The sequence below is a fragment of the Pseudophryne corroboree genome, chromosome 8 (assembly GCF_028390025.1).
Source record: "Pseudophryne corroboree isolate aPseCor3 chromosome 8, aPseCor3.hap2, whole genome shotgun sequence".
Classification (NCBI taxonomy): domain Eukaryota; kingdom Metazoa; phylum Chordata; class Amphibia; order Anura; family Myobatrachidae; genus Pseudophryne; species Pseudophryne corroboree.
Window position 1 is genome coordinate 192,705,663 of NC_086451.1, and position 27,311 is coordinate 192,732,973.

The 27,311-nt window shown below is 48.4% G+C and overlaps 1 protein-coding gene across 1 annotated transcript in view; it reads right to left on the reverse strand.

Moving 5' to 3' along the window:
- BMP15 (bone morphogenetic protein 15) overlaps positions 1-26,441 on the reverse strand; it is a 99,771-nt gene extending 73,330 nt beyond the window's left edge. The window contains exon 1 of the mRNA XM_063937035.1: positions 25,779-26,441. Within this exon, the coding sequence (XP_063793105.1) occupies positions 25,779-26,091 (313 nt within the window). The 5' untranslated portion in view covers positions 26,092-26,441. The remainder of the gene's footprint in view (positions 1-25,778) is intronic.
- Between the last annotated feature and the right edge of the window lie 870 nt (positions 26,442-27,311).

The following is a 27,311-nucleotide window of genomic DNA, read 5'->3' on the forward strand; positions in this document are numbered from 1 at the left end:
AGTTGGTTCCTACTCCCCCTCTACGTCCCTCGAAGCAGGTAGACTGTTTGCTAGCAGCCTGCCTGTACCTAACTAACTCTGAAAATAATAATACTAGAAAAACTCCTAAGAGCTCCCCTAGCTGTGAGCAGCTCCACCGGGCATATTTTCTAAACACCTTGAAAAAGCTGCTGAAGCAGTGAAACGCGTTGGTGACAAGACTGGAACCTCTAATCTCTGAGATCAGCCTGTAATCCAACTATTGGGAACTGCGGTCCTTGTGGGACAATTCCTTGGAAAGTGTCGGTGAAGGACCTTGCTATGGTCCAACCTTTCCTCTACAGTACCAGCACGGGAAAATCCAACCAGTAAGAGCAGCTCCATTATTGCTAACCTTTTGGATGACTCATTCAAGTGGAACTGGTAACAATGGTACTAAGATTTCCCTAGGAATCAGGCTTTTTCAAATTATTCCCAGCATCTCAAGAAGTTTTTCATGAAATTTTTAGCAGTGTTGCTCTTTGCCCTACTCCAATCTGGTGCTTTTATTTTTATTTTTTATCTGTTGCAACAGTAATTTTTTATATATAGTATTTATATATGAATTGGTAGTTCATCTGTATAATAAAATTTCAGTATTCTTACCTAGCCGGATATTAGCGCTGAATCTTTTCTATTTTGTTGTTTTCACATTAGGGTCTAACTAGCCCTTATTATTCAGCAGCTGGAGGTTTCACAGCACCTGTCAGCGCCATTTCTACATTGGTAGTTTTTCTTTACATTTTCTAAATGGAGTCTGGTAGGAGGGAAATAGAGGGAGGAGCCAGCCCACACTATTAAACTCTTAAAGTGCCAATGGCTCCCAAAGGACCTGTCTATACCCCATGGTACTAATATGGACCCCAGCATCCTCTAGGACGTAAGAGAAAATAGGATTTTGATACCTACGGGTAAATCCTTTTCTCCTAGTCTGTAGAGGATGCTGGGGATGACATCAAGACCATGGGGTATAGACGGGATCCGCAGGAGACATGGGCACTCTTAAGACTTTTCATTGGGTGTGAACTGGCACTTCCCTTTATGCCCCTCCTCCAGACCTCAGTTGTAGGAATTGTGCCCATGGAGGGAAAGATTTACTTAAACTAGTAGTGAGATATCTACCAACTCACACCCTCAACCATGCCGCACACATGGCATTCAACATAACACACGCCAACAGGCATGAACCAATTGCAGCAACATGCTGAAAACTAAGAGAACACAACTTGTGTAATTCTAATAACTAAACTGCAGGTAAAGTACGCACTGGAACGGCCGCCCAGCATCCTCTACGGACTAGGAGAAAAGGTAGGTATCAAAATGATATTTTGTCATACGTCCTGGAGCAGAGGTTCTCAAACTCTGTCCTCGGGGGCCCACACAGTGCATGTTTTGCAGGTCTCCTCACAGAATCGCAAGTGAAATTATTAGCTCCACCTGTGGACCTTTTAAAATGTGTCAGTGAGTAATTAATACACCTGTGCACCTGCTGGGTTACCTGCAAAACATGCACTGTGTGGGCTCCCTAGGACAGAGTTTGAGAACCTCTGTCCTAGAGGATGCTGGGGACGACATCAAGACCATGATGTCTATACAAAAGCTCCAGTACGGCTGGGAGAGTGCAGATGACACTGCAGCACCGATTGACCGAACTTGAGGTCTTCATCGGCCAAGGTGTCAAACTTGTAGAATTTAGCAAATGTGTGACTCTGACCAAGTAGCTGCTCAGCAAAGTTGCAATGCCGAGACCCCCCGGGGCAGCCGCCCAGGATGAGCCAACCTTCCTAGTGGAATGGGCCTTCACCAACGTCGGTAACGGCAATCCAGCTGTAGTATGAGCGTGCTGAATCGTACTTCTGATCCAACGCGCAATAGTCTGCTTGGAAGCAGGACACCCAATCTTGTTGGGAGGATACAGAACAAACAAAGACTCTGTTTTCCGTTTTCAAGCTGTTCTAGCGACATAAAACTTCAAAGCCCTAACCATATCTAGAGACTTTGACTCAGTGAACATATCAGTAACTACTGGCACCACAATAGGTTGGTTTATGTGGAAAGATGAAACCACCTTCAGAAGAAAATGTTGACGAGTCCTCAACTCTGCCCTATCTTCATGGAAGATCAGGTAAGGGCTCTTGTGAGACAAGGCCCCCAATTCAGACACCCGCCTTGCGGATGCCAATGCCAAAAGCATCACCACTTTCCAAGTGAGAAACTTCAACCCTATCTCTTGTAGAGGCTCAAACCAATCTGATTGAAGGAACTGCAACACCACGTTAAGGTCCCATGGTGCCACTGGAGGCACAAATGGAGGATGGCTGTGCAGAACCCCTTTCACGAAGGTCTGAACCTCTGGAAGAGAGGCCAATTGTTTTTGAAAGAACACTGACAAGGCCGAAATCTGGACCTTGATTGATCCCAATCGTAGGCCCGCGTCCAGACCAGCCTGCAGAAAATGGAGAAAACGTCCCAACTCAAACTCTTCCATAAGAGCCTTCTTGGATCCACACCAAGACACATATTTTCTCCAAATACGGTGGTAATGTTTTGACGTTACTCCGTTCCTGGCCTGAATAAGGGTGGGGATGACTTCCTTGGGAATACCCTTTCGGGCTAGGATCCAGCGCTGAGCAGCCATTCCGTCAAACGTAGCCACGGTAAGTCTTGATACACGCACGACCCCTGCTGCAGCAGGTCCTCGCGAAGAGGAAGAGGCCGAGGATCTTCTATGAGCAACTCCTGAAGATCTGGGTACCAAGCCCTCCTTGGCCAGTCTGGGGCAATGAAGATTGCTCGAACTCTTGTTCTTCTTATGATCCTGAGCACTTTTGGGATCAGCGGAAGTGGAGGGAAGACATACACCGACCAGAACACCCACTGGGCCACCAGCGCATCCACTGCTATTGCTTGAGGGTCTCTCGACCTGGAACAATATTTCTGAAGCTTCTTGTTGAGATGAGATGCCATCATGTCTACTTGAGGAACTCCCCAAAGACTTGTCACCTCTGTGAAGACTTCTTGGTGTAGGCACCACTCTCCTGGATGGAGATTGTGTCTGCTGAGGAAGACTGTTTCCCCAGTTGTCTACTCCTGGAATGAAAATTGCAGACAGAGCCTTTACATGTCTTTCTGACCAGAGGAGGATCTTCGTCACCTCTGCCATTGCCGCTCTGCTTTTCGTTCCGCCCTGCCCGTTTATGTACATGACTGCTGTTACATTGTCCGACTGGATCTGCACGGGATGATCTTGAAGAAGATGCACCGCTTGTTGAAGGCTGTTGTAAATGGCTCTCAATTCCAGCACGTTTATGTGAAGGCAGGCTTCCTGACTTGACCATTTTCTCTGGAAGCTTTCTCCCTGAGTGACAGCTCCCCAGCCTCGGAGACTTGCATCCGTGGTTACCAGGAGCCAGTCCTGAATCCCGAACCTGCGTCCCTCTAGTAGGTGAGAACTGTGTAGCCACCACAGGAGCGAAATCCTGGCTTTTGACGACAGGATTATCTTCCGGTGCATGTGTAGGTGGGATCCCGACCACTTGTCCAACAGGTCCCACTGGAATACCCTGGCATGGAACATGCCAAACTGTATGGCCTCGTAGGCCGCCACCATCTTCCCCAACAACCGAATGCACTGATGGATCGACACACTCGATGGTTTCAATATCTGTTTTACCATTTTCTTGATTTCCAGAGCCTTTTCCACTGGAAGAAATACTCTCTAAACTTCTGTGTCCAGAATCATCCCGAGAAAAGACAGACAATCTTGTCGTCGGTTTCAACTGTGACTTTGGATAATTTATGATCCAACCGTGTTGTTGGAATATTGACAGGGAGAGTGTGATGTTTTGTAACAACTGCTCCCTGGATCTCGCCTTTATCAGGAGATCGTCTAGATAAGGAATTATATTGACTCCTTTTTGTCGCTGGAGAACCATCATCTCTGCCATCACCTTGGTGAATACCCTCAGCGCCGTGGAGAGACCGAAAGGTAACGTCTGGAATTGGTAATGGCAATCCTGAACCGCGAATCTCAGATAAGCCTGGTGAGGAGGATAAATGGAAACATGCAGGTAAGCATCTTTTATGTCTACCGACACCATGTAGTCCCCCTCCTCCAGACTGCAAATCACTGCCCTCAGTGATTCCATTTTGAACTTGAATCGTTTCAAGTAGAGATTCCGATTTTTCAGGTTTAGGATCGGTCTGACCGAGCCGTCCGGCTTCGGAACTACAAAAAAGGCTTGAATAAAACCTCTTCCCTTGTTGTGACAAAGGTACCAGGACTGTGAACTGATCCTGACAATTTTTGGATTGCCGCTGTTACTGCTTCCCTTTCTGGAAGAGAAGCTGGCAAGGTCAATTTGAAAAATCGACATGGGAAAACGTCTTCAAACTCCAGCTTGTATCCCTGGGACACTATTTGAATCAGACAGAATCCAACCTTGGCTGAACAGTTTGAGACGTGTTACCACCCGAGCGGCCTCCCACAAACAAAGGAGCCCCAGCGTCATGCTGAAGATTTGGCAGAAGTAGGGGTAGACTTCTGCTCCTGGGAACCTGAAGCTGCTGTGGACTTTTTTCCCTTTCCCCTTCCCCTACCCGCAAAGAAGGGGGAACCTCTCGCTTTTTTGTATTTATTGGGCCGAAAGGACTGCATGTGCGGGTGATATGTCTTTTTTGCCGCTGCAGGCGCAGAGGGCAAAAATGTTGACTTACCTGCGGTAGCCGCCGAGACTAACGCATCCAGTCCATCGCCAAGTAAGGCCTCACCTTTATATGGGAGAGCCTCCATATTTCTTTTGTAATCTGCATTCACGTTCCACTGGCGAATCCACAACGCCCGCCGAGCCGATACTGCCATGGTAGCGGCTTGTGAACTCAAGAGTCCAATATTTTTCATCGCTTCTAGCATGTATGCGGCAGCATCTTTGATATTCCATAACTTAAGGAGTATCACATCTTTATCAATCGTGTCAATTTCTGACCATTTTTCAATAGCGCGACTCACCCACGCGCAAGCAATTGTGGGCCTGAGCAGCGTACCATTTGCAACATAAATGGATTTCAATGTAGTTTCCATCTTTCGGTCTGCCGGCTCTTTTAGTGAAGCCGTGCCAGGTGCAGGGAGAATTACCTTCTTTGTCAACCTGGACAGTGCAATGTCCAACACAGGGGGTGACTCCCATTTTTTCCTGTCCTCCACCGGGAAAGGATAAGCTATCTGAATTCTCTTGGGAATACGAAATTTCTTTTCGGGATTCACCCACATCCCTTCAAAGAGTGTATTAAGCTCGTGGGAAGGAGGGAAAGTGACCTTAGATTTATTTTCTTTATAGAAATAAGCCTTCTCCTGAGGTACAGGAGTGGCTTCCGTGACTTCCAGAACTTCCCTTATAGCCACAATCATAAATTGTATATTTTTTGCCAATTTATGATCTATTTCCCTGGAGTCACTATCGTCGACACAAGAATCTGTGTCCGTGTCGGTATCAGTATTCACAATATTTGCAAATGGTCTCTTATGTCACCCAGAGGGGTCGCCTGCGGATGGAAGAAAAGAGCCCTGAAAAATCGCATCCTCCACAGATTTTCTCCAGCACTCAGCATGAGATTCAGATTTATCTAATCTCCTATTGATATGATGCATACTATCACGTATATCTTTCACCCATGCAGGCTCTTGGTGTGCCGGCAGCGTCACCACAATACACTTCTGTGTCCCTAAAATGGTTTCCTCCGGGGAGGAACTCCCTGCCTCTGACATGTCTTACACACGTGTACAACACACACACACAGACACACTGGGACTTATAGGGGACAGACCCACAGTAAAATCGGTCAGAGGGACACAGTTTAGGAGCAGCCAGTTCACAACCCTAGCGCCAGTATCTAATGCCTGTGAACACAGAATGCCCACTGACATGCAGCGCTTTTTACACAGTAAAACACACTTGTAAAGCACTGTGAGGAGACCAGGGAAAGGGATGTCTAGGACTTGCTTTCATGTTAAAAAGGAAAGAGTTAATCCTATGGCCCAAGTTCTGAGTTCTTAAATTGAAGCCCTCAGTCTGCAGAAGTCACACACAGGAAGTATCCCAGAAGCATACAGCAGGGGAGTGTTCCTTTTAGAAAAGCCCTCCTCCTTCCCCTCTGGAAAGACTGACAGCATGATCCACCAATCAGAAAGGAGGAGAGAGAAGGAACCAGCAAGGGGGAATTGTGGGGAGAGGAAGTGGCTGGGAGAAGGAGACTGGGTGTGTGTGGAGGTGATGGTGCACAGCTAGAATCACTGGAGGTTGGGGTGTTGTCCCCTCTCAGTGTCATCAGTGACCAGCCACTCTGTGTGCCCTGCTACAGCTGTCATTACTGCCCAGGCCTGGAGGAGATGTACAGCAGCTGGTAAGGACTTTGCTGAACTCTGAGTGGACATTATTAGTATAACCCTGCTTGCTGTTCACTGGATTTCTGGGTCTCCCTGAATAAAGATCACCTTGATTTTCATTATAACCGGCTCCACAGTGTGATCTCTGAACCCCAGGATACCCAGGTCACCCGGTATCCTCACATTTGGCGGCAGCGGTGGGATATCACACAGTTCCTGTAGTGTTTCCAGGGAGAGAGTTTCCAGGGAACTAATACACAAAGTATCAGCATGGAGAGTCAGCCAGCAGTTGTGGCCAGCAGTCAAGGGGAGAATGCAATGAGAGAGCAGGAGAAGTTTTACCTTACAGCTCGGAAACCTCACCTACAAGGATTTTGCAGGATGAAGGGAATTACTTATGATGGGACTGAGACCAGGGAAACTCTGGTACTTCGGTTGTTGGAGTGGGATCGGGGGCACCCAGAGGATCCTGACCACCTGAGTGATGATGAAGAGGGACCAACAGGCATTGGTAGTAATTCATCCAATAAGTTACCAGAGTTGACCGATGCCACTCCTGCCATACTGCAGAGCTTGCTGGGGGCGCTAGGCGAAGGTGCGACCCCACAGGAGAGAGCTGGAGTGATCCAAGCTATACTAGGAGTACAAATTCCTGCTGGCAGTGGAATTCCGGAGTCCCCCCGAAGTTTTGAACAAGAGAAGCGACGCTTGGGATTTAAGGATGTTCCCACATTTCGGGAAAATGAAACAGACATTGACACTCACCTCCAGATCTTTGAAAATCTCATGGGGGTGCATGGAATAGAGCCAGCTGACTGGCCAAAGTACTTGGGGCCAAGTCTCACTGGCAGGGCTCTGGAAGCCTATCGGGCCCTAACACCCCAGGAATGTGGAGTATACGCCTGTATAAAGAAAGCATTGCTTGCTAAGTTCCAGATAACTGCAGAATCTTATCGTCTTAAATTCAGGACACTGAATAAAGGTGGAACTGATTCCTACCAAGAGTTTGCTAGTCAGCTACGGCAAGCCTGTGGGAAATGGCTTGAAGGAAGACAGGCCTCCACTGTGGAGCAGATTGTCAACTTAATTGTGGTAGAACAGCTAATGATTAAGATGGCACCAGAGGTACAGGAGTGGGTCGCAGACAGGAAGCCCAGTACACCTGAACAAGCTGCGGAATGGGCTGATGAATATATAGCCAATCGTCCGCAATGGAGAATCTTCAGTGCAGCAGGCGGTACAAGAACCCCACGAGTGGAGAAGCTCTCTGATAAAGAACCGCAAGTCAAAGATAGTAATAAAGGAGGCCCTATCAAAAACATCACTTATCAGCCACCCAGATTCAGAGTGGCTAACCCAGAACCTCGGAAGTGTTATCGCTGTAATCACCCAGGACACGTGCTTAAGGACTGTCCACGCACAAGAGGGCCATTCCCTGGGGCTAGACCGGCTCCAGTCTCTGTGGTATGTTTCCCCACGGAGGATTATGGTGAGGAGGTCGTCCAGTCAGATATGGATGGGATGATGGGTGGGGTGTATATTGTGGACTTGGTTCTGGGGGAGGAGAAGGCGACTCCCTGGAATATGCGAGGGCACCTACAGACTGTGATAGTGGAGAACCAGCAGGTACAGGGCCTACGAGACTCTGGGGCCTCACTTACGTTGATTGAGCCAGACCTGATTCCTGCCTCCCAGGTGATACCTGGACAGTATGTGCGAATTGCCACTGCCGGGGGACAACAAGCCGATATCCCTGTTGCCAAGATACATCTGGACTGGGGAGCTGACCAAGGAATCGTGGAAGTCGGAGTACTCAAGGGGCTACCAGCCAAGGTAATCCTCGGGAATGCTCTGGGACAAGGACTAGTGACACGCTTCGTCCAGGTGGTAACCAGAAGCCAAACACGAAGAGAGGTGACCCAGGCTACAGATATGGACCAGAATCAGCCTACCCAGACAATGGTGAGTGACTCTAGTTCATTGTCCAGTACTTTAGAGGTAGACTTGGGGGAGGTGGACCGGAGTGAGTTCCGACAGGCCCAACGGACTGACCCGTCCCTGAGCAAATTGAGGAGTGCAGCCGAACTGGGGTTGGAAACAGCTGATGGAAGTAAGATAGTGTGGGAAGAGGAATTACTGTACCGAGTGGTCATCCCTCGGCCCGGACAGGAAGCAGTCATGCCTACTAAACAGTTGGTGGTACCTACACAATACATAGCACAATTACTAGCTCTTGCCCACGACATCCCTGCAGCTGGCCATTTTGGCACCCGGAAAACATTGGCCCGACTGTTGCGGAATTTCTTCTGGCCACGGATTTCTAGAGACGTTAAGCAGTATCGGGACACCTGTGATACCTGTCAGAGACTGGGAAAGCCCCAACAGAAAGCTTTTCTGCACCCATTACCTATTATAGGGGAGCCCTTTGCCCGTGTTGCCATAGACCTAGTTGGACCATTAGCTATTCCCAGTCACACGGGCAAGAAGTACATCTTAACACTGGTGGACTTTATGACACGTTACCCTGAAGCCGTGGCCCGTCATCCATTGACACGGAACATGTTGCGCAAGCACTGACGGACATATTCAGTCGGGTCAGATATCCACAGGAAGTCGTCACAGACCAAGGGCCTCAATTCCAAGGTGAACTAATGCAAACCCTGTGGGAAAAGTGGGGGGTTCGGCCTCTTCGGACCACCCCTTATCATCCTCAGACCAATGGACTATGTGAAAGATTCAATGGAACGCTGAAAAGACTCCTACAAGCTTACGTACAGTCCGAGGGGAGGGACTGGGAGAGAGCCCTGCAACAGCTTCTATTTGCTTATCGGGAAGATCCACAAGCATCTACCGGATATTCCCCGTTCGAACTTCTGTACGGCCGGAAAGTGCGGGGGCCCCTAGACCTGGTCAAAGAGAGTTGGGAGGGAACTTTCCAAGAACACCAGCAGCCCATTTTACAATATGTAGAGAACATGCGGAATCGGATGAGAAGATTGCTACAGTTAACCCAAGATCATCTCCGGGAATCACAAGAGAAACAAAGGGAATGGTACGATGCCCACGCTCAAGACCGTGAGTTGAATCCAGGGCAAAAGGTCATGGTGCTTATCCCAGTGCGTAGAAACAAACTGCAAGCCACCTGGGATGGACCGTATACAGTGGTAAGGCGCACCGGACCGGTCAATTATGTGATCGCCCTGGATAAGGGAGGGAAGCGCCTACGCACCTTCCATATAAATAGAATTAAAGCTTATAGAGATCGTCAAGTAGCGGCCATGATGGTATGTTGCCCTCCGATGGAGACACCAGAAACTGATCCATTGCCTGACCTTTTGGGAGCTGCTAAAGAGTATAAGGGAGTGGAATCAGTCCAGGTGGGACTACAATTGAATACGGCACAGCAGCAAGAGATGCAGAGGATCTTAGAGGCTGAACAAGCCCAGTTTTCATGTCAACCTGGTTGAACTCACCTGACCACTCACCATGTGGACACTGGGAACAGTAAGCCCATCCGACAAGTCGCTTACCGAATGACCCCAGATGTTATGAGACAGGTGAAGACTGAGATCAAAGAGATGCTAGCTTTGGGGGTCATTGTGCCATCTAAAAGCCCATGGGCCGCTGGGGTCGTGTTGGTTCCCAAGAAAGATGGGACTACACGGTTTTGCGTGGACTATCGCAAATTGAATTAAGTAACCATAACTGATGCTTACCCTATGCCCCGTATTGACGAGCTACTGGACCGGATTGGAGGGGCCACGTTCGTATCAACACTGGACTTAAGCAAGGGTTACTGGCAAATCCCACTTACCAAAGAAGCCCAGGAGCGTTCTGCCTTCATCACACCAATAGGACTCTTTGAGTGTACTACCATGCCTTTCGGGATGAAGAACGCCCCTGCCACATTCCAGCGAATGGTGAATGACTTACTGGAGGGATGTCAAGACTTTGCACAAGCCTACCTCGATGATATCGCCATCTTCAGCGATACCTGGGCAGACCATTTAATTCATGTGGCAGAAGTGCTCAAAAGGATCAGACAGGCCGGGCTCACCATACGCCCAGATAAATGTCAGATGGGGATGGCTGAGGTTCAGTACCTAGGACATCGGGTTGGAGGAGGATCTTTTAGACCAGAACCGGCAAAGGTGGAGGCTATTGTCAACTGGCCCCGACCTGTCAACCAGAAGCAAGTGCGGGCCTTCCTTGGGGCTGCTGGCTATTACAGAAAATTCATACCACATTACAGCACCGTGGCCAAGGCCCTAACGGACTTGACCAAAAAGAGATATGCTCGGAAGATCGAATGGACTGTTGAGTGTGAGCAAGCCTTCACCATCTTAAAAGACACGCTGACTCAAGCCCCAGTGTTGGCTGCCCCTGACTACAATAAAAAGTTTATTGTGCAGACAGACGCTTCGTGGTGTGGACTTGGGGCCGTGTTGTGCCAGGTGGGAGAAGATGGTAGGGAACACCCAATTGTGTATCTATCTCGTAAGCTAGCTGACCGAGAGATAGCCTATGCCACTATTGAGAAGGAGTGTCTAGCCATAGTCTGGGCCTTAAAGAAACTACAACCTTATCTCTATGGTAAAGAATTCACTGTTATTACTGACCATAACCCGTTAAATTGGCTAAACAGAACCTCAGGGGAAAATGGGAGGTTGTTGAGGTGGAGTTTGGCGTTACAAGGTTTCAACTTTTCTATTTCTCACAAAAAGGGACGAGACCATCACAATGCTGACGGGTTATCCAGACGTGAGGAAACAAATGCCAGACTTCACAGACCTTCGGGCCGAGACAACAGTCAGGACTCCAACATTGGTATCATGCCTGTCTCCTCGATTTAAGAAGGGGGAGGTATGTGAGGAGACCAGGGAAAGGGATGTCTAAGACTTGCTTTCATGTTAAAAAGGAAAGAGTTAATCCTATGGCCCAAGTTCTTAGTTCTTAAATTGAAGCCCTCAGTCTGCAGAAGTCACACACAGGAAGTATCCCAGAAGCATACAGCAGGGGAGTGTTCCTTTTAGAAAAGCCCTCCTCCTTCCCCTCTGGAAAGACTGACAGCATGATCCACCAATCAGAAAGGAGGAGAGAGAAGGAACCAGCAAGGGGGAATTGTGGGGAGAGGAAGTGGCTGGGAGAAGGAGACTGGGTGTGTGTGGAGGTGATGGTGCACAGCTAGAATCAAACTACCGGGAACAGAAAACAACAACAGTACAACTTGTGATACCAAATGTACGTACACTTACCACCCGTACAATTAATATCTCTGCAATCCTGGACAATGTTATTTGTTACAAATCAACTTTCAAATGTACTTAAAATCACTGTAAACAACAATGTCCTCTGGCACTCAGCGTCCGTGCACCTACCACCCGTTCACTGAGTGTCCTTAATAGAAAAATTACAATATGAGTACTTATAAGACAGACATACAAATATTTAGGTGATCAAATCGAGGAGGCGTTGTTATTTGGACCCCTGGTCCATCTATGGTATCCCGGATACCTGTGCCTTTAAAGATTATATGGACCCCTGGTCCTTCTATGGTATCCCTGATACCTGTTTTATGACGCCTTAAATACGTGGACCCCTGGTCCTTCTATGGTATCCCTGATACCTGTTTATGACGCCTTAAAAAAAAATCCTTTACATAAAACTACGTAACATTAAGTCCCGGACTTAAATATTACCTTGTCACGTGTTCCCGGAACACGGAGTGAGTTCAGATCCAGTAGATGGTCGCAATCCCTTAGCGGACAAGACAGACAACAAAATTCTCTATCCTACCGATCAGGGGACGATCAGCTGGATCCCGGACTGAGCCCTCAGACTGTAAGGATTATATCTCTGAACCACCTCGATTTAATAATCCCTTAGGTACCCGTGAGAGCGAAGCTTAACTCTATACGTAACACACGACACCAAGTAGTTAAGATTCACTCTGTTTATTGAATATTTTAACATTGGTATAAAAAGAGAACACATAAGGGTGTAACTGATAAGTGTAAAAGGGCTCATTGGCTTAGGGGTGGTGCCTGGGTGGGGTACGTATGGGTGGTTGCATACTTGGCATAACATAATTGGATATAGCAGTTGCTAGGCAGATATTATATACATTGCATCAGACGGAACTTAACACAGAATCTTCAGTAACACACAGAAGTAATAGAAACAGGTTTCATCTAGACAGAAACTGTCCTTGAAGATAAGGCGCAAACAAGCCTTGTATTGTATGAACAGATAAGGGTATCCTGTGAAGAGTGCGTACGTGTCTATTCAAGCACATAACAGTTCATATAGTATGTTTAACCCTTCAGGGTGTCGTCCCCTCTCAGTGTCATCAGTGACCAGCCACTCTGTGTGCCCTGCTACAGCTGTCATTACTGCCCAGGCCTGGAGGAGATGTACAGCAGCTGGTAAGGACTTTGCTGAACTCTGAGTGGACATTATTAGTATAACCCTGCTTGCTGTTCACTGGATTTCTGGGTCTCCCTGAATAAAGATCACCTTGATTTTCATTATAACCAGCTCCACAGTGTGATCCCTGAACCCCAGGATACCCAGGTCACCCGGTATCCTCACAAGCACCAAATTCGCTTGTGCCCCCCCCCCTGTTTTGCACCCTGATACTTGTAGTCAGAACTGAAGGAGGACCAGCGATTTCTCTGCAGCCTGAGGAGAGAGAACATGGCACTGAGCAGTGTGCTGGCTGCCTTAGGAAGAAGCTCTGCCCTTTTTACCTCAGAAACTTTTCATAATATTTATACTGGTGGGATTAGGGCTGTGCCTGGGCATCTTATGCCCCCTTTTTGCCAGTTTATAGAGGTGTTTTTGCTGCCCAGTTTGACCCCCCCCACCACCCCCAGCGCCCTGCACCCTGCAGTGCCTGTGTGTGTGGGCAGTAATGGTGCACTGCGCTCACGGCCTGCCGCTCTGTACCTCAGCCGTCACTTTTCTTGATAGAAGATCATTCTTCTTCTACTCACCTGTCTTCTGACTTCTGGCTCTGTGAGGGGGGTGACGGCGTGCTGTGGGAGTGAGCATCTAGGCACGGCTAGCGTTCAGTACCCTTCAGGAGCTAATGTTGGTGTCCTGTCAGCCAGAAGCAGAGCCATGAAACTCTTCAGGAAGTTGGTTCCTACTTCAGCCCCCCTCAGTCCCACGAAGCAGGGAGTCTGTTGCCAGCAGTTCTCCCTGAAAATAAAAAACCTAACATAAGTCTTTTCAGAGAAACTCAGTAGAGCTCCTCAGAGTGCATCCAGTCGACCTGGGCACATTTCTAAAACGGAGGTCTGGAGGAGGGGCATAGAGGGAGGAGCCAGTTCACACACAATGAAAAGTCTTTAGAGTGCCCATGTCTCCTGCGGATCCCGTCTATACCCCATGGTCTTGATGTCATCCCCAGCATCCTTTAGGACGTATGAGAAATACAGATAATCCCTAGAGCAGTTGAGAAACATTTTTGCCACATTTAGGCATTTGCCTTTGATAAATAAGCCCCTTAAGAATTGTCCAAACTCGTGTTCAGTCAAATGCATCCACAATAAAATGCTTAAAAATACTGATCATAGTGCATGCATTTTCACAGACCTTCAAGCCGACATACCAACACCATAGCATCATACTGCTATTTTTGAGGATTTCCACATTTTTCTCATGTATACATGTAACACATCACATTAATACCTATATGTACAGTACATGCCTTTGGAAGGATGGCAGATAACTGTCAGGGCAATGCACTCACACCAAGTGACCTATGTATTAATAAATAACAATATCTGTATTATGACACACCTTTTCATTTTGAACAAAAAATGTCCCTTCTATGTACTAAATGGTTGCGCCAACCACTTCAGCTGCTAACTTACTGGAGCTGCAGCTAGTCTCCCCCTTCTTGTACCCACCACCTGGGTTCCGGCACTCGTGCTATGTACAGTTAACAGATGCCAGGACTCAGCGCGTGCACCGTAGCGGTGATTGTACTGCGCATGTGCAAAACCACAGCTTCTATGAACTGCATCGATTGCAGCCCATAGAAGCTGGCTAGGGCTGACGAGGCAGGTAGGAAGTCACTGCCAGTCACAGTGAAGCCAGTGCAGTCACACGGACTGCATCTAACTTCACTATCAGTGAGTCCTGCAGCCCATAGGTAAAAATCTCCTTATGGGAATCTGGCACTATACACAATGTCAGTTTCCGGGGCCGGGTGGGGGCTGTGGTAGAGATATTGTAAGATCCCTATCCTGCAAGAAGGCGTCATGCAATTTAGGTCATCTGATTTGCTTTTTGGAGTTTGGTACATGGGGGACTGTAGCACAAATTATACCCCTTTCCCACTGCTGCATTAACCTGGTTTATTGTTGGGTTAACCTGGGTCGTAGCTCACTGTAAAAGGGTCCCCCAAAGCGGGAATCCAACCCTGGTAGCTACTGGGTAAGGGTGCAGTGTAAATGGCGCGCACCTAGTTATGCTTAAAAACTGATTGGCTGTGTATGCAGAGGTTACACCTCAAGGGATTGACATTCAAGGTAGACACGGGTTCAGTGTAAACAGGGTTGACCTGGGAATAACCTAGGTCCAAGGTGCAGTGCTGTAGCCCTTTTACACCAAAATCCCGGGTCTGACCCAGGATTTGGAACACGGTTCCAAGCCGTGTCAGACCCGGGACTCCCCCCATTTGGGCTAAAACACACTACCCAGCTGGCGCCATCCGGCAAAAACCCGGCCAGCTTTTAACCGCTGCAGTGATGCAAAGAAACATTGGGGTATATGCAATTGCGGTCGAATTGCCGCAAATATCGAAAAAACGGGGCATTTTTCGACACCAAAAAAAATTTCGACAATGCAATACAGTACTTTTCGACAAAAAAACGGCCGTTTCAGATTTGACTTTTTGAAATTCGACAGTTGTCAAATTCGACATGTCTGCAATGGTTAAAATGCGGCTTTTCGACAAAAGTATATTCAATTGAAGAATGTCAATTAGACAACAGTGCTTTTCGACAGTCATTTCGTCAATTTCAGTCCGCCTCAGTTTGGTGGCGGAATCTAATAAAAAAAATTAAAAACATGGTTTTTTTTTGTGTTTTTTTGTTGTTGCTAATAGCATATCTATTTATATTAGAAGGGATTATCTACTTGCTTTGTCTATTAGAAGCCACAAGTATTATTTATATATTTTTTAAAAGAATCTTTTTTTTTTTTTTTTTTTTTTACGGACTAAAATAATATGAAGAGATCAGAGCATGTTTTTCAGTGGGAAGGGGTGAGAATGGGTTAAAAATCAAGAAAAAAAAAATGCGTGGGGTCCCCCCCTCCTAAGCATAACCAGCCTCGGGCTCTTTGAGCCGGTCCTGGTTGTAAAAATACGGGAAAAAAATTGACAGGGGATCCCCCATATTTTTACAACCAGCACCGGGCTCTGCGTCCGGTCCTGGTGCAAAAAATACGGGGGACAAAAAGCATAGGGGTCCCCCCGTATTTTTAACACCAGCACCACTAGCTGGAGAGATAATGCCACAGCCGGGGGACACTTTTATACCGGTCCCTGCGGCCGTGGCATTAAATCCCCAACTAGTCACCCCTGGCCGGGGTACCCAGGAGGAGTGGGGACCCCTTAAATCAAGGGGTCCCCCCTCCAGCCACCCTAGGGCCAGGGGTGAAGCCCGAGGTTGTCCCCCCCCGCATCCAAGGGCTGCGGATGGGGGGCTGATAGCCTTGTGTCAAATAAAAGAATATTGTTTTTTGTAGCAGAACTACAAGTCCCAGCAAGACTCCCCCGCAAGCTGGTACTTGGAGAACCACAGGTACCAGCATGCAGGGTGAAAACAGTCCCGCTGGTACCTGTAGTTCTACTGCAAAAAAAATACCCAAATAAAAACAGTACACACACACCGTGAAAGTAAAACTTTATTACATACATGCATACCGACACACACATACTTACCTATGTTCACATGCCGACTCTGTCCACTTCTCCAAGTAGAATCCACGGGGTACCTGAAAATAAAAATTTTCTCTAACGTCCTAAGTGGATGCTGGGGACTCCGTAAGGACCATGGGGAATAGTGGCTCCGCAGGAGACTGGGCACAAAAGTAAAAGCTTTAGGACTACCTGGTGTGCACTGGCTCCTCCCCCTATGACCCTCCTCCAAGCCTCAGTTAGATTTTTGTGCCCGAACGAGAAGGGTGCACACTAGGTGGCTCTCCTGAGCTGCTTAGTGAAAAGTTTAGTTTTAGGTTTTTTATTTTCAGTGAGACCTGCTGGCAACAGGCTCACTGCATCGAGGGACTAAGGGGAGAAGAAGCGAACTCACCTGCGTGCAGAGTGGATTGGGCTTCTTAGGCTACTGGACATTAGCTCCAGAGGGACGATCACAGGCCCAGCCATGGATGGGTCCCAGAGCCGCGCCGCCGGCCCCCTTACAGAGCCAGAAGACAGAAGAGGTCCGGAAAATCGGCGGCAGAAGACGTCCTGTCTTCATCAAGGTAGCGCACAGCACTGCAGCTGTGCGCCATTGCTCTCAGCACACTTCACACTCCGGTCACTGAGGGTGCAGGGCGCTGGGGGGGGGGGGGGGGGCGCCCTGAGACGCAATAAAACACCTTGGATGGCAAAAAATGCATCACATATAGCTCCTGGGCTATATGGATGAATTTAACCCCTGCCAAAATACATAGAAAAACGGGAGATAAGGCCGCCGATAAGGGGGCGGAGCCTATCTCCTCAGCACACTGGCGCCATTTTCCCTCACAGCTCCGTTGGAGGGAAGCTCCCTGGCTCTCCCCTGCAGTCACTACACTACAGAAAGGGTTAAAAAAGAGAGGGGGGGCACTAATTACGCGCAGTATTAAAGATACAGCAGCTATAAGGGGAAAAACACTTATATAAGGTTATCCCTGTATATATATAGCGCTCTGGTGTGTGCTGGCAAACTCTCCCTCTGTCTCCCCAAAGGGCTAGTGGGGTCCTGTCCTCTATCAGAGCATTCCCTGTGTGTGTGCTGTATGTCGGTACGTTTGTGTCGACATGTATGAGGAGAAAAATGATGTGGAGACGGAGCAGATTGCCTGTAATAGTGATGTCACCCCCTAGGGGGTCGACACCTGAGTGGATGAACTGTTGGAAGGAATTACGCAACAGTGTCAGCTCTGTATAAAAGACAGTGGTTGACATGAGACAGCCGGCTACTCAGCTTGTGCCTGTCCAGACGTCTCATAGGCCGTCAGGGGCTCTAAAGCGCCCGTTACCTCAGATGGCAGATATAGACGCCGACACGGATACTGACTCCAGTGTCGACGGTGAAGAGACAAATGTGACTTCCAGTAGGGCCACACGTTACATGATTGAGGCAATGAAAAATGTTTTACACATTTCTGATAATACGAGTACCACCAAAAAGGGGTATTATGTTCGGTGAGGAAAAACTACCTGTAGTTTTCCTGAATCTGAGAAATTAAATGAGGTGTGTGATGATGCGTGGTTTTCCCCCGATAACAACTGATAATTTCTAAAATGTTATTGGCATTATATCCTTTCCCGCCAGAGGTTAGGGTGCGTTGGGAAACACCCCCTAGGGTGGATAAAGCGCTCACACGCTTGTAAGAACAAGGGCTCTACCCTCTCCTGAGATGGCCGCCCTTAAGGATCCTGCTGATAGAAAGCAGGAGGGCATCCTAAAAGGTATTTACACACATACTGGTGTTATACTGCGACCAGCAATCGCCTCAGCCTGGATGTGCAGTGCTGGGTTGGCGTGGTCGGATTCCCTGAATGAAAATATTGATACCCTAGATAGGGACAGTATATTATTGCCTATAGAGCATTTAAAAGATGCATTTCTATATATGCGTGATGCACAGCTGAATATTTGCCGACTGGCATCAAGTCTAAGTGCGTTGTCCATTTCTACCAGTAGAGGGTTATGGACACGACAGTGGTCAGGTGATGCGGATTCCAAACGGCATTTGGAAGTATTACCTTATTAAGGGGAGGAGTTATTTGGGGTCGGTCTTTCAGACCTGGTGGCCACGGCAACAGCTGGGAAATCCACGTTTGTACCCCAGGTCGCCTCTCAACATGAGAAGATGCCGTATTATCAGGCGCAGTCTTTTCGTGGGCAAGCGGGCAAAAGGGTTCCTCATTTCTGCCCCGTGACAGAGGGAGAGGAAAAAGGCTGCAGAAATCAGCCAGTTCCCAGGAACAGAAACCCTCTCCCGCCTCTGCCAAGCCCTCAGTATGACGCTGGGGCTTTACAAGCAGAATCAGGCACGGTGGGGGCCCGTCTCAATGAATTTCAGCGCGCAGTGGGCTCACTCGCAAGTAGACCCCTGGATCCTTCAGGTGATATCTCAGGGGTACAAATTGGAATTCGAGACGTCTCCCCCTCGCCGTTTCCTAAAGTCGGCTTTACCGATGTCTCCTTCTGACAGGGAGACAGTTTTGGAAGCCATTCACAAGCTGTATTCCCAGCAGGTGATAATCAAGGTACCCCTCCTGCAACAGGGAACGGGGTATTATTCCACACTGTTGTGGTACCGAAGCCGGACGGCTCGGTGAGACCGATTCTAAATCTAAAATCTTTGAACACTTACATACAGAGGTACAAATTCAAGATTGAGTCACTCAGAGCAGTGATTGCGAACCTGGAAGAAGAGGAGTTATCCCTTACTTGGACGATTCCCTGATAAGGGTAAGATCCAGGGAACAGTTGGAGGTCGGTGTAGCACTATCTCAGGTAGTGTTGCGGCAGCACGATTGAATTCTCAATATTCCAAAATCGCAGCTGATTCCGACGACTCGTCTTCTGTTCTTAGGGATGATCCTGGACACAGTTCAGAAAAAGGTGTTTCTCCCGGAGGAGAAAGTCAGGGAGTTATCCGAGCTAGTCGGGAACCTCCTATAACCGAGCCAAGTCTCAGTACATCAATGAGATGGTTCTGGGAAAAATGGTGGCTTCCTATGAAGCAATCCCATGCGGCAGATTCCACGCAAGAACTTTCCAGTGGGACCTGCTGGACAAATGGTCCGGGTCGCATCTTCAGATGCATCAGCGGATAACCCTGTCACCAAGCACAAGGGTGTTTCTCCTGTGGTGGTTGCAGAGTGCTCATCTTCTAGAGGGCCGCACATTCAGGACTGGGTCCTGGTGACCACGGATGCCAGCCTGCGAGGCTGGGGAGCAGTCACACAGGGAAGGAATTTCCAGAGCTTATGGTCAAGCCTGGAGACATCACTTCACATAAATATCCTGAAGCTAAGGGCCATTTACAATGCTCTAAGCTCAGCAAGACCTCTGCTTCAAGGTCACCCGGAGTTGATCCATTCGGACAACATCACGGCAGTCACCCACGAAAACAGACAGGGTGACACAAGAAGCAGAAGGGCAATGGCAGAAGCTGCAAGGATTCTTCGCTGGGCGGAAAATCATGTGATAGCACTGTCAGCAGTATTCATTCCGGGAGTGGACGACCTCCACCCGGGAGAGTGGGGACTTCACCCAGAAGTCTTCCACATGTTTATAAAACTCGACAAGTATTGCGCCAGGTCAAGGGACCCTCAGGCAATAGCTGTAGATGCTCTGGTAACACAGTGGGTGTACCAGTCAGTGTATGTGTTCCTTCCTCTGCCTCTCATAACCAAGGTACTGAGAATTATAAGATGGAGAGGAGTAAGCACTATATTCGTGGCTCCGGATTGGCCAAGAAGGACTTGGTAACCGGAACTTCAAGAGATGCTCACGGAGGATCCGTGGCCTCTACCTCTAAGAAGGGACCTGCTCCAGCAAGGACCCTGTCTGTTCCAAGACTTACCGCGGCTGCGTTTAACGGCAGGGCGGTTGAACGCCGGATCCTGAAGGAAAAAGGCATTCCGGGTGAAGTCATCCCTATCCTGATCAAAGCCAGGAAAGATATAACCGCAAAACATTATCACCGCATTTGGCGAAAATATGTTGCGTGGTGCGAGGCCAGTAAGGCCCCGACGGAGGAATTTTCAACTAGGTCGATTCCTACATTTCCTGCAAACAGGAGTGTCTATGGGCCTGAAATGGAGGTCCATTAAGGTTCAAATTTCGGCCCTGTCAATTTTCTTCCAAAAAAGAACTAGCTTCAGTCCCTGAAGTTCAGACGTTTGTGAAAGGGGTACTGTATATACAGCCTCCTTTTGTGCCTCCAGTGGCACCTTGGGATCTAAATGTAGTTTTTGGGTTCCAAAAGTCACATTGGTTTGAACCACTTAAATATGTGGAGTTAAAATATCTCACATGGAAAGTGGTCATGCTGTTGGCCCTGGCCTGGGCCAGGTGCGTGTCAGAATTGGCGGCTTTATCCTGTAAAAGCCCTAATCTGATTTTCCATTCGGACAGGGCGGAATTGAGGACTTGTCCTCAGTTTCTCCCTAAGGTGGTTTTCAGCGTTTCACCTGAATCAACCTATTGTGGTGCCTGCGGCTACTAGGGACTTGGAGGACTCCAAGTTGCTGGACGTTGTCAGAGCCCTGGAAATATAGGTTTCCAGGACGGCTGGAGTCAGAAAATCTGACTCGTTGTTTATTCTGTATGCACCCAACAAGCTGGGTGCTCCTGCTTCTAAGCAGACTATTGCTCGTTGGATTTGTAGTACAATTCAGCTTGCACATTCTGTGGCAGGCCTGCCACAGCCAAAATCTGTAAAAGCCCATTCCACAAGGAAGGTGGGCTCATCTTGGGCGGCTGCCCGAGGGGTTTCGGCTTTACAACTTTGCCGAGCAGCTACTTGGTCAGGAGCAAATACGTTTGTAAAATTCTACAAATTTGATACCCTGGCTGAGGAGGACCTGGAGTTCTCTCATTTGGTGCTGCAGAGTCATCCAGTGCGGATGACTCTGCAGCACCAAATGAGAGAACTCCAGGTCCTCGCCCGTTTGGGAGCTTTGGTATAATCCCCATGGTCCTTACGGAGTCCCCAGCATCCACTTAGGACGTTAGAGAAAATAAGAATTTACTTACCGATAATTCTATTTCTCGTAGTCCGTAGTGGATGCTGGGCGCCCATCCCAAGTGCGGATTGTCTGCAATACTGGTACATAGTTATTGTTACCAAAAAAATCGGGTTATTATTGTTGTGAGCCATCTTTTCAGAGGCTCCTCTGTTATCATGCTGTTAACTGGGTTCAGATCACAGGTTGTACGGTGTGATTGGTGTGGCTGGTATGAGTCTTACCCGGGATTCAAAATCCTTCCTTATTGTGTACGCTCGTCCGGGCACAGTATCCTAACTGAGGCTTGGAGGAGGGTCATAGGGGGAGGAGCCAGTGCACACCAGGTAGTCCTAAAGCTTTTACTTTTGTGCCCAGTCTCCTGCGGAGCCGCTATTCCCCATGGTCCTTACGGAGTCCCCATCATCCACTACGGACTACGAGAAATAGAATTATCGGTAAGTAAATTCTTATTATATTCACCATAATCCAGTGTAGATCTGTCCTCTTCTTTTTTGTAATCCACGCACTTGGCAAAAAATAAAACGCAAAAGCCGGACCACGCACTGAAAGGGGTCCCATGTTTACACATGAGACCCCTGTCCCCGAATGCCTGGACCCCCCATGACTCCTGTCACAGAGGGTCCCTTCAGCCAATCAGGGAGCGCAACGTCGTGGCACTCTCCTAATTGGCTGTGCGCATCTGAGCTGTCATACGGCGCATAGCAGTATGCCGCTCCATTATCTTCAATGGTGGGAACTTTGCGGTCAGGTTACTCGCGGTCAGCCGCTGACCGCGAGTAACCTCACCGCTGATCGTAAAGTTCCCACCATTGAAGATAATGGAGCGGCATACTGCTATGCGCCGTCTGAGCTCAGACGCGCACAGGCAATCAGGAGAGTGCCACGACGTGGCGCTCCCTGATTGGCTGAAGGGACCCTCTGTGACAGGAGTCACGGGGGGTCCAGGCATTCGGGGAAAGGGGTCCCATGTGTAAACATGGGACCCCTTTCAGTGCGTGGTCCGGGTAATGCGGTTTGTTTTTTTGCCAAGTACGTGGATTATAAGGAGAAGAAGACAGATGCTACACAGGATTTTTGTGAGTATAATTGTATTTTCAGGTACCCCATGGATTCTACATGGAGAAGTGGACAGAGTCGGTGTGTGAACATAGCTAAGTATGTGTGTGTCGGTATGCATGTATGTAATAAAGTTTTACTTTCACGGTGTGCGTGTACTGTTTTTATTGGGTATTTTTTTTGCAGTAGAACTACAGGTACCAGCAGGCCTGTTTCCCCCCCACATGCTGGTACTTGTGGTTCTCCAAGTACCAGCTTGCGGGGGAGTCTTGCTGGGACTTGTAGTTCTGCTACAAAAATCAATATTCTTTTATTTTACACAAGGCTATCAGCCCCCCATCCGCAGCCCTTGGATGGGGGGGGGGGGGGGGAACAGCCTCAGGGGACCCCTACGCAGGGCCGTTTCTAGACAATTTGGCTCCCAGTGCGAGATTTAAAAATGCCCCCCCATATAGCTATAAAAAGAAAAAGCATGCGCGCGACGGAGGCGCGCGCGCGCTCCCGACAAGGGCGTGTGGCCTGATTAAAATGGGTGTGGTCTCATTAAAGTGGGCGTGGCCTCGTCTGATATCATCACGCCCACCACAGGGGAAAAAAAACAAAAATAAAAAAAGTCCCCATTTTACACATTACAGCAGGCAAGTGTCCCCATTTTACACAGCGCGGCAGGCAGGTGTCCCCATTTTACACAGCGCGGCAGGCAGGTGTCCCCATTTTACACAGCGCGGCAGGCAGGTGTCCCCATTTTACACAGCGCGGCAGGCAGGTGTCCCCATTTTACACAGCGCGGCAGGCAGGTGTCCCCATTTTACACAGCGCGGCAGGCAGGTGTCCCCATTTTACACAGCGCGGCAGGCAGGTATCCCCATTTTACACAGCACGGCAGGCAGGTATCCCCATTTGATTTTACACAGTGCGGCAGGCAGGTATCCCCATTTTACACAGTACGGTAGGCAGATATCCCCATTTTACACAGTACGCAGGCAGGTGCCCCCATTTTACAAAGTGCGGCAGACAGGTATCCCCATTTTACACAGTACGGCAGGCAGGTATCCCCATTTTACACAGCGCGGCAGGCAGGTATCCCCATTTTACACAGTGCGGCAGGCAGGTATCCCCATTTTTACACAGTGCGGCAGGCAGGTATCCCCATTTTACACAGTGCGGCAGGCAGGTACCCCCATTTTACACAGTGCGGCAGGCAGGTGTCAAGTGGGGGGGGGGAGGAAGGGGGAGAGAGAGAAAGATAGAGATAATACTTACATCTTCCCGCTCTTCGGGTCCCGCCGCCTCATGTCCCTCGCGCCGGCCGCCTCCTCCTTCCAGGCTAATCTCCTCTCCTCCCTCTCCCCGAGCACTCCTGCTCGGGGAGCGGGGCTTCGCGGAATGAAGCGTTTGCGTCGTGACGTCACGACGCAAACGCGTCATTTCACGAAACTCCGCCCCCGAGCAGGAGCGCTCGGGAAGAGGGAGGAGAGGAGATTACGGATACACAATGTGCCGCGGCGGGCGCCCCGTGCGGTTGCACGGCTCGCCCGCCGCTAGAAACGGCACTGCCCCTACGCTTTTTGTCTCCTGAACTTTTTGCACCAGGACTGTACGCAGAGCCCGGTACTGGTTGTAAAAATACGGGGGATCCCCTTTCAATTTTGTCCCCGTATTTTTACAACCAGGACTGGCTCAAAGAGCCCGAGGCTGGTTGTGCTTAGGAGGGGGGACCCCACGCAATTTTTTTCTGGGTTTTTTAAACACTTTTGTGCCGTCCAAAAAGTCGAATCCAGGACGCACACTTTCCGTCAACTGGTCTGTTTTTAGACAGCGGGACTGTCGAATCCGTTTTTTATTGAATATGTCGAATTCGGGTCCCGACGGCAGAGTGTCTGACTGTCGAATTGTGTCGAATTAAAAAACGGTCGAATTACAGCCGGACTTCGACCGCATTTGCATATACCCCATTGAGCGCAATGTGTCCTTACACACGGCACGGTCCCGGCTCGGCTGCCGGAACTATCCACTGGAAGGTCCGGCTGCCGGGCTGTCTTTGCAGCCAATAAACCGTGTGTGTGAAAGGGAGTGTGTGTGAACGTTTTTTCCCCCAAGCCGTGTCTAATGCTGTGCATGCGCACAGCATCACACACGGCTCAAGGCCGTCCTGTGTGAGAGACTCCGCCAGTTTTTCCCGGATGGCAAAAAGCCGGACAAAGTTTGTCCGGCTTTTTGCCATCCGGGAAAAACCGGAGTGTGTGTTATAGCCCTTTCACTGCAGTGCCGATCCGCGCCGTTTACACTGCACCCGGGTGCAGTGTCTTGTGGGCCGGCCCTTAGAGATGATGTCATCTCCAAGCTCCGGCCCACACTGCAGATCAGGACTCCGGAGCGTCTCGCCGGGGGCAAGCACAGCAATCTGGAAGCTGCTGTGCTGCCCCCAGCCTCCGGCGCTTCCAGGCACCAGACATGGCGCTGCTGTCTACATAGACAGCATGTGCCATGTCTCCAGCCGCAGCATGGCAACCAGCACGACGCACGCCGTCTGCATAGACAGCATGTGCCGTGACCCACAGCCTCCTGACCGCCCCCCGGACACTGCAGTACTGGAGGTTTGCCATACTGTAAATGGGTGCCAGGTCAGCTGATCCGGCTTACCCATTTAAACCGCCTCCTTCCCGGGTCTTACCCGTGTCCAACTCTGCGTATGTGCCGGGTTGGAATCCCGGGAAAGTGGACCTGGGGTGACCCTTTTACACCACCTACAGTCCCGGGATTTTGTGCGCTCCCGTGCAAAATCCCAGGATATTTCAGGTGGTGTAAAAGAAATCTATGACCTTACCAGTGTACTGCTGAGTTATTGGCCTCCTGACCCTGGTTATGGAAACCTACTGCATGCACCTATGCCGGGAGCATATTGTTGCTGTTTTTCTTTCTTCACATAATGTAACTTTTGGTACAATGCATAATGTTTTTTTTGGCCTCAATGCAACTCCATAAACAGTACAACTTATTATATGATAAATGAGATCCGATTGCAACATTTTTCATAAAAACTGCAGTTTCTGCACAATTTTATGCTTTCTAGCTATATAACAATAACCTTATTCAGGAGTTTTCAAAGAAAAGACTGAGATCACTTTTACACCAAAAACCCAGGTCAAAACCAGGTTTCCAGACACTATTCCAACCCAGGTCAGACACAGTTTATACCCCTATGCCAACTCCAAGTTCAGTACAATTCTAACAATAATTAAAAAAAAACAACAACTTGCAAATGATATCTATATGCATAAGCAGAAAGGCTATAATCTGGTTCTATCACAACAGTTGTCAGATTCTCACTTGCAATAAAGGATGCTGGATGGACAGGTCTCACAAGCCTCACTGCACTTCCCCCTGGTCTGTTGATCTTCGGCCTTCCATCACCATCCGCTGACCTCTTGTACAATGCTAGCATAAAGCGTAGGTGCTGTAGACTGAGATCATGCTTTACCGACATTCCCGGTATCAGAGACCCATGGTCCAGCAGGGTCCGAATCAGTGGCAGAGAATGAGACCTCATCAGTGCACTTAACCCATTCCTTCCTATAGCAGGGGGCAAGACAACAATAAGTATCCAGATGACCAACATATGTTGCCAGGGTCCCAGCATCATGGCAATAAGCTATCATGTGGTGTCATAAGACAAAGGCGCCTACAAGACAGTTTCATGGAGGGGCATGTGGTAAGCAGGTCTTAGCAAAAGCACAAAGGGTAGTGATGAATCTTGATGGGTTCAACATTTTCTCACCCAGGTGCACCCATTACTTAAAAATGGGAGGAGTATTTTAAGTAATCAATGTTCACAGATTTTGAGAGTTGTAGACACTCTATTTTGTTTACATATATGATATCAAATCCTTCTAGTAATTTTAAAACTAAAATCAAGGCTGCCCACTGCCAAACCGATTTATTTGTCAGGATACAGAAGCTTAAGATGTAAGGTGGGAGGGGAGCAATCTTGTTCTGTCTTATATAGAATCAGTCAGATGTCTGGTGAGCACTTGAAAGGAACCACCTACTTAACCCTTTCAGCACCTGAACAATTACACATTAGTTTAATATTTTTCTATTAACTTTTTTGAAAATAAAATGCAAAGTATTTGGGAGAGATTATGTGAACAGGCCATTTACACGAAATGATTACACATATGAACAAACTGCAGTTCTGTAAAAGCACTCATTGTAATATCCCGTCCAGCACCAAACTCTTTACCCCATAATGCAAATGTGTCATGCAGCATATTGTGCAACATCCTGCACCACAACTACCAGCAAGCTAAAGATACATGAGAGTTGTAGTTTCAAAACATCTGCACAGTCAAGTTGCCAAATTTGGACACAATAATATGTAGCTAAATATAACTTATATGGAAACATGTGAAACAATTTTAGACAAGAATTGACTAGATGATGAAATAAAGTATTGACATCAAACTATAACAGAGACTGCAATCACAGAAGTATTGGTTAAGACCGCACAAAGGTACTCTATAAGAAACATTTAAATAGTTTTAGAAACAATATTTGTAGCATTGTTCCTGCTGCATGGTAAAACAATGCTATTCCCATATTCATACTATTTGATACTCTCAAGCAGACGTAATGATATTTCATGACAATTTGGCCACCTAAGGGCTCTTTTCTATTTCTGTAGGGTTACCATAATATATATATATATATATATATATATATATATACATACACACAGAGTAAAAACCACAGCACTCACCGCACCAGAAGCGGGGCACAGCTATGCACTTACCACTCACAGGGTGGGGTGCATGTAACACTGCACTCTCCACCACAGAAGCGGGGTACACAGCTGTACTTACC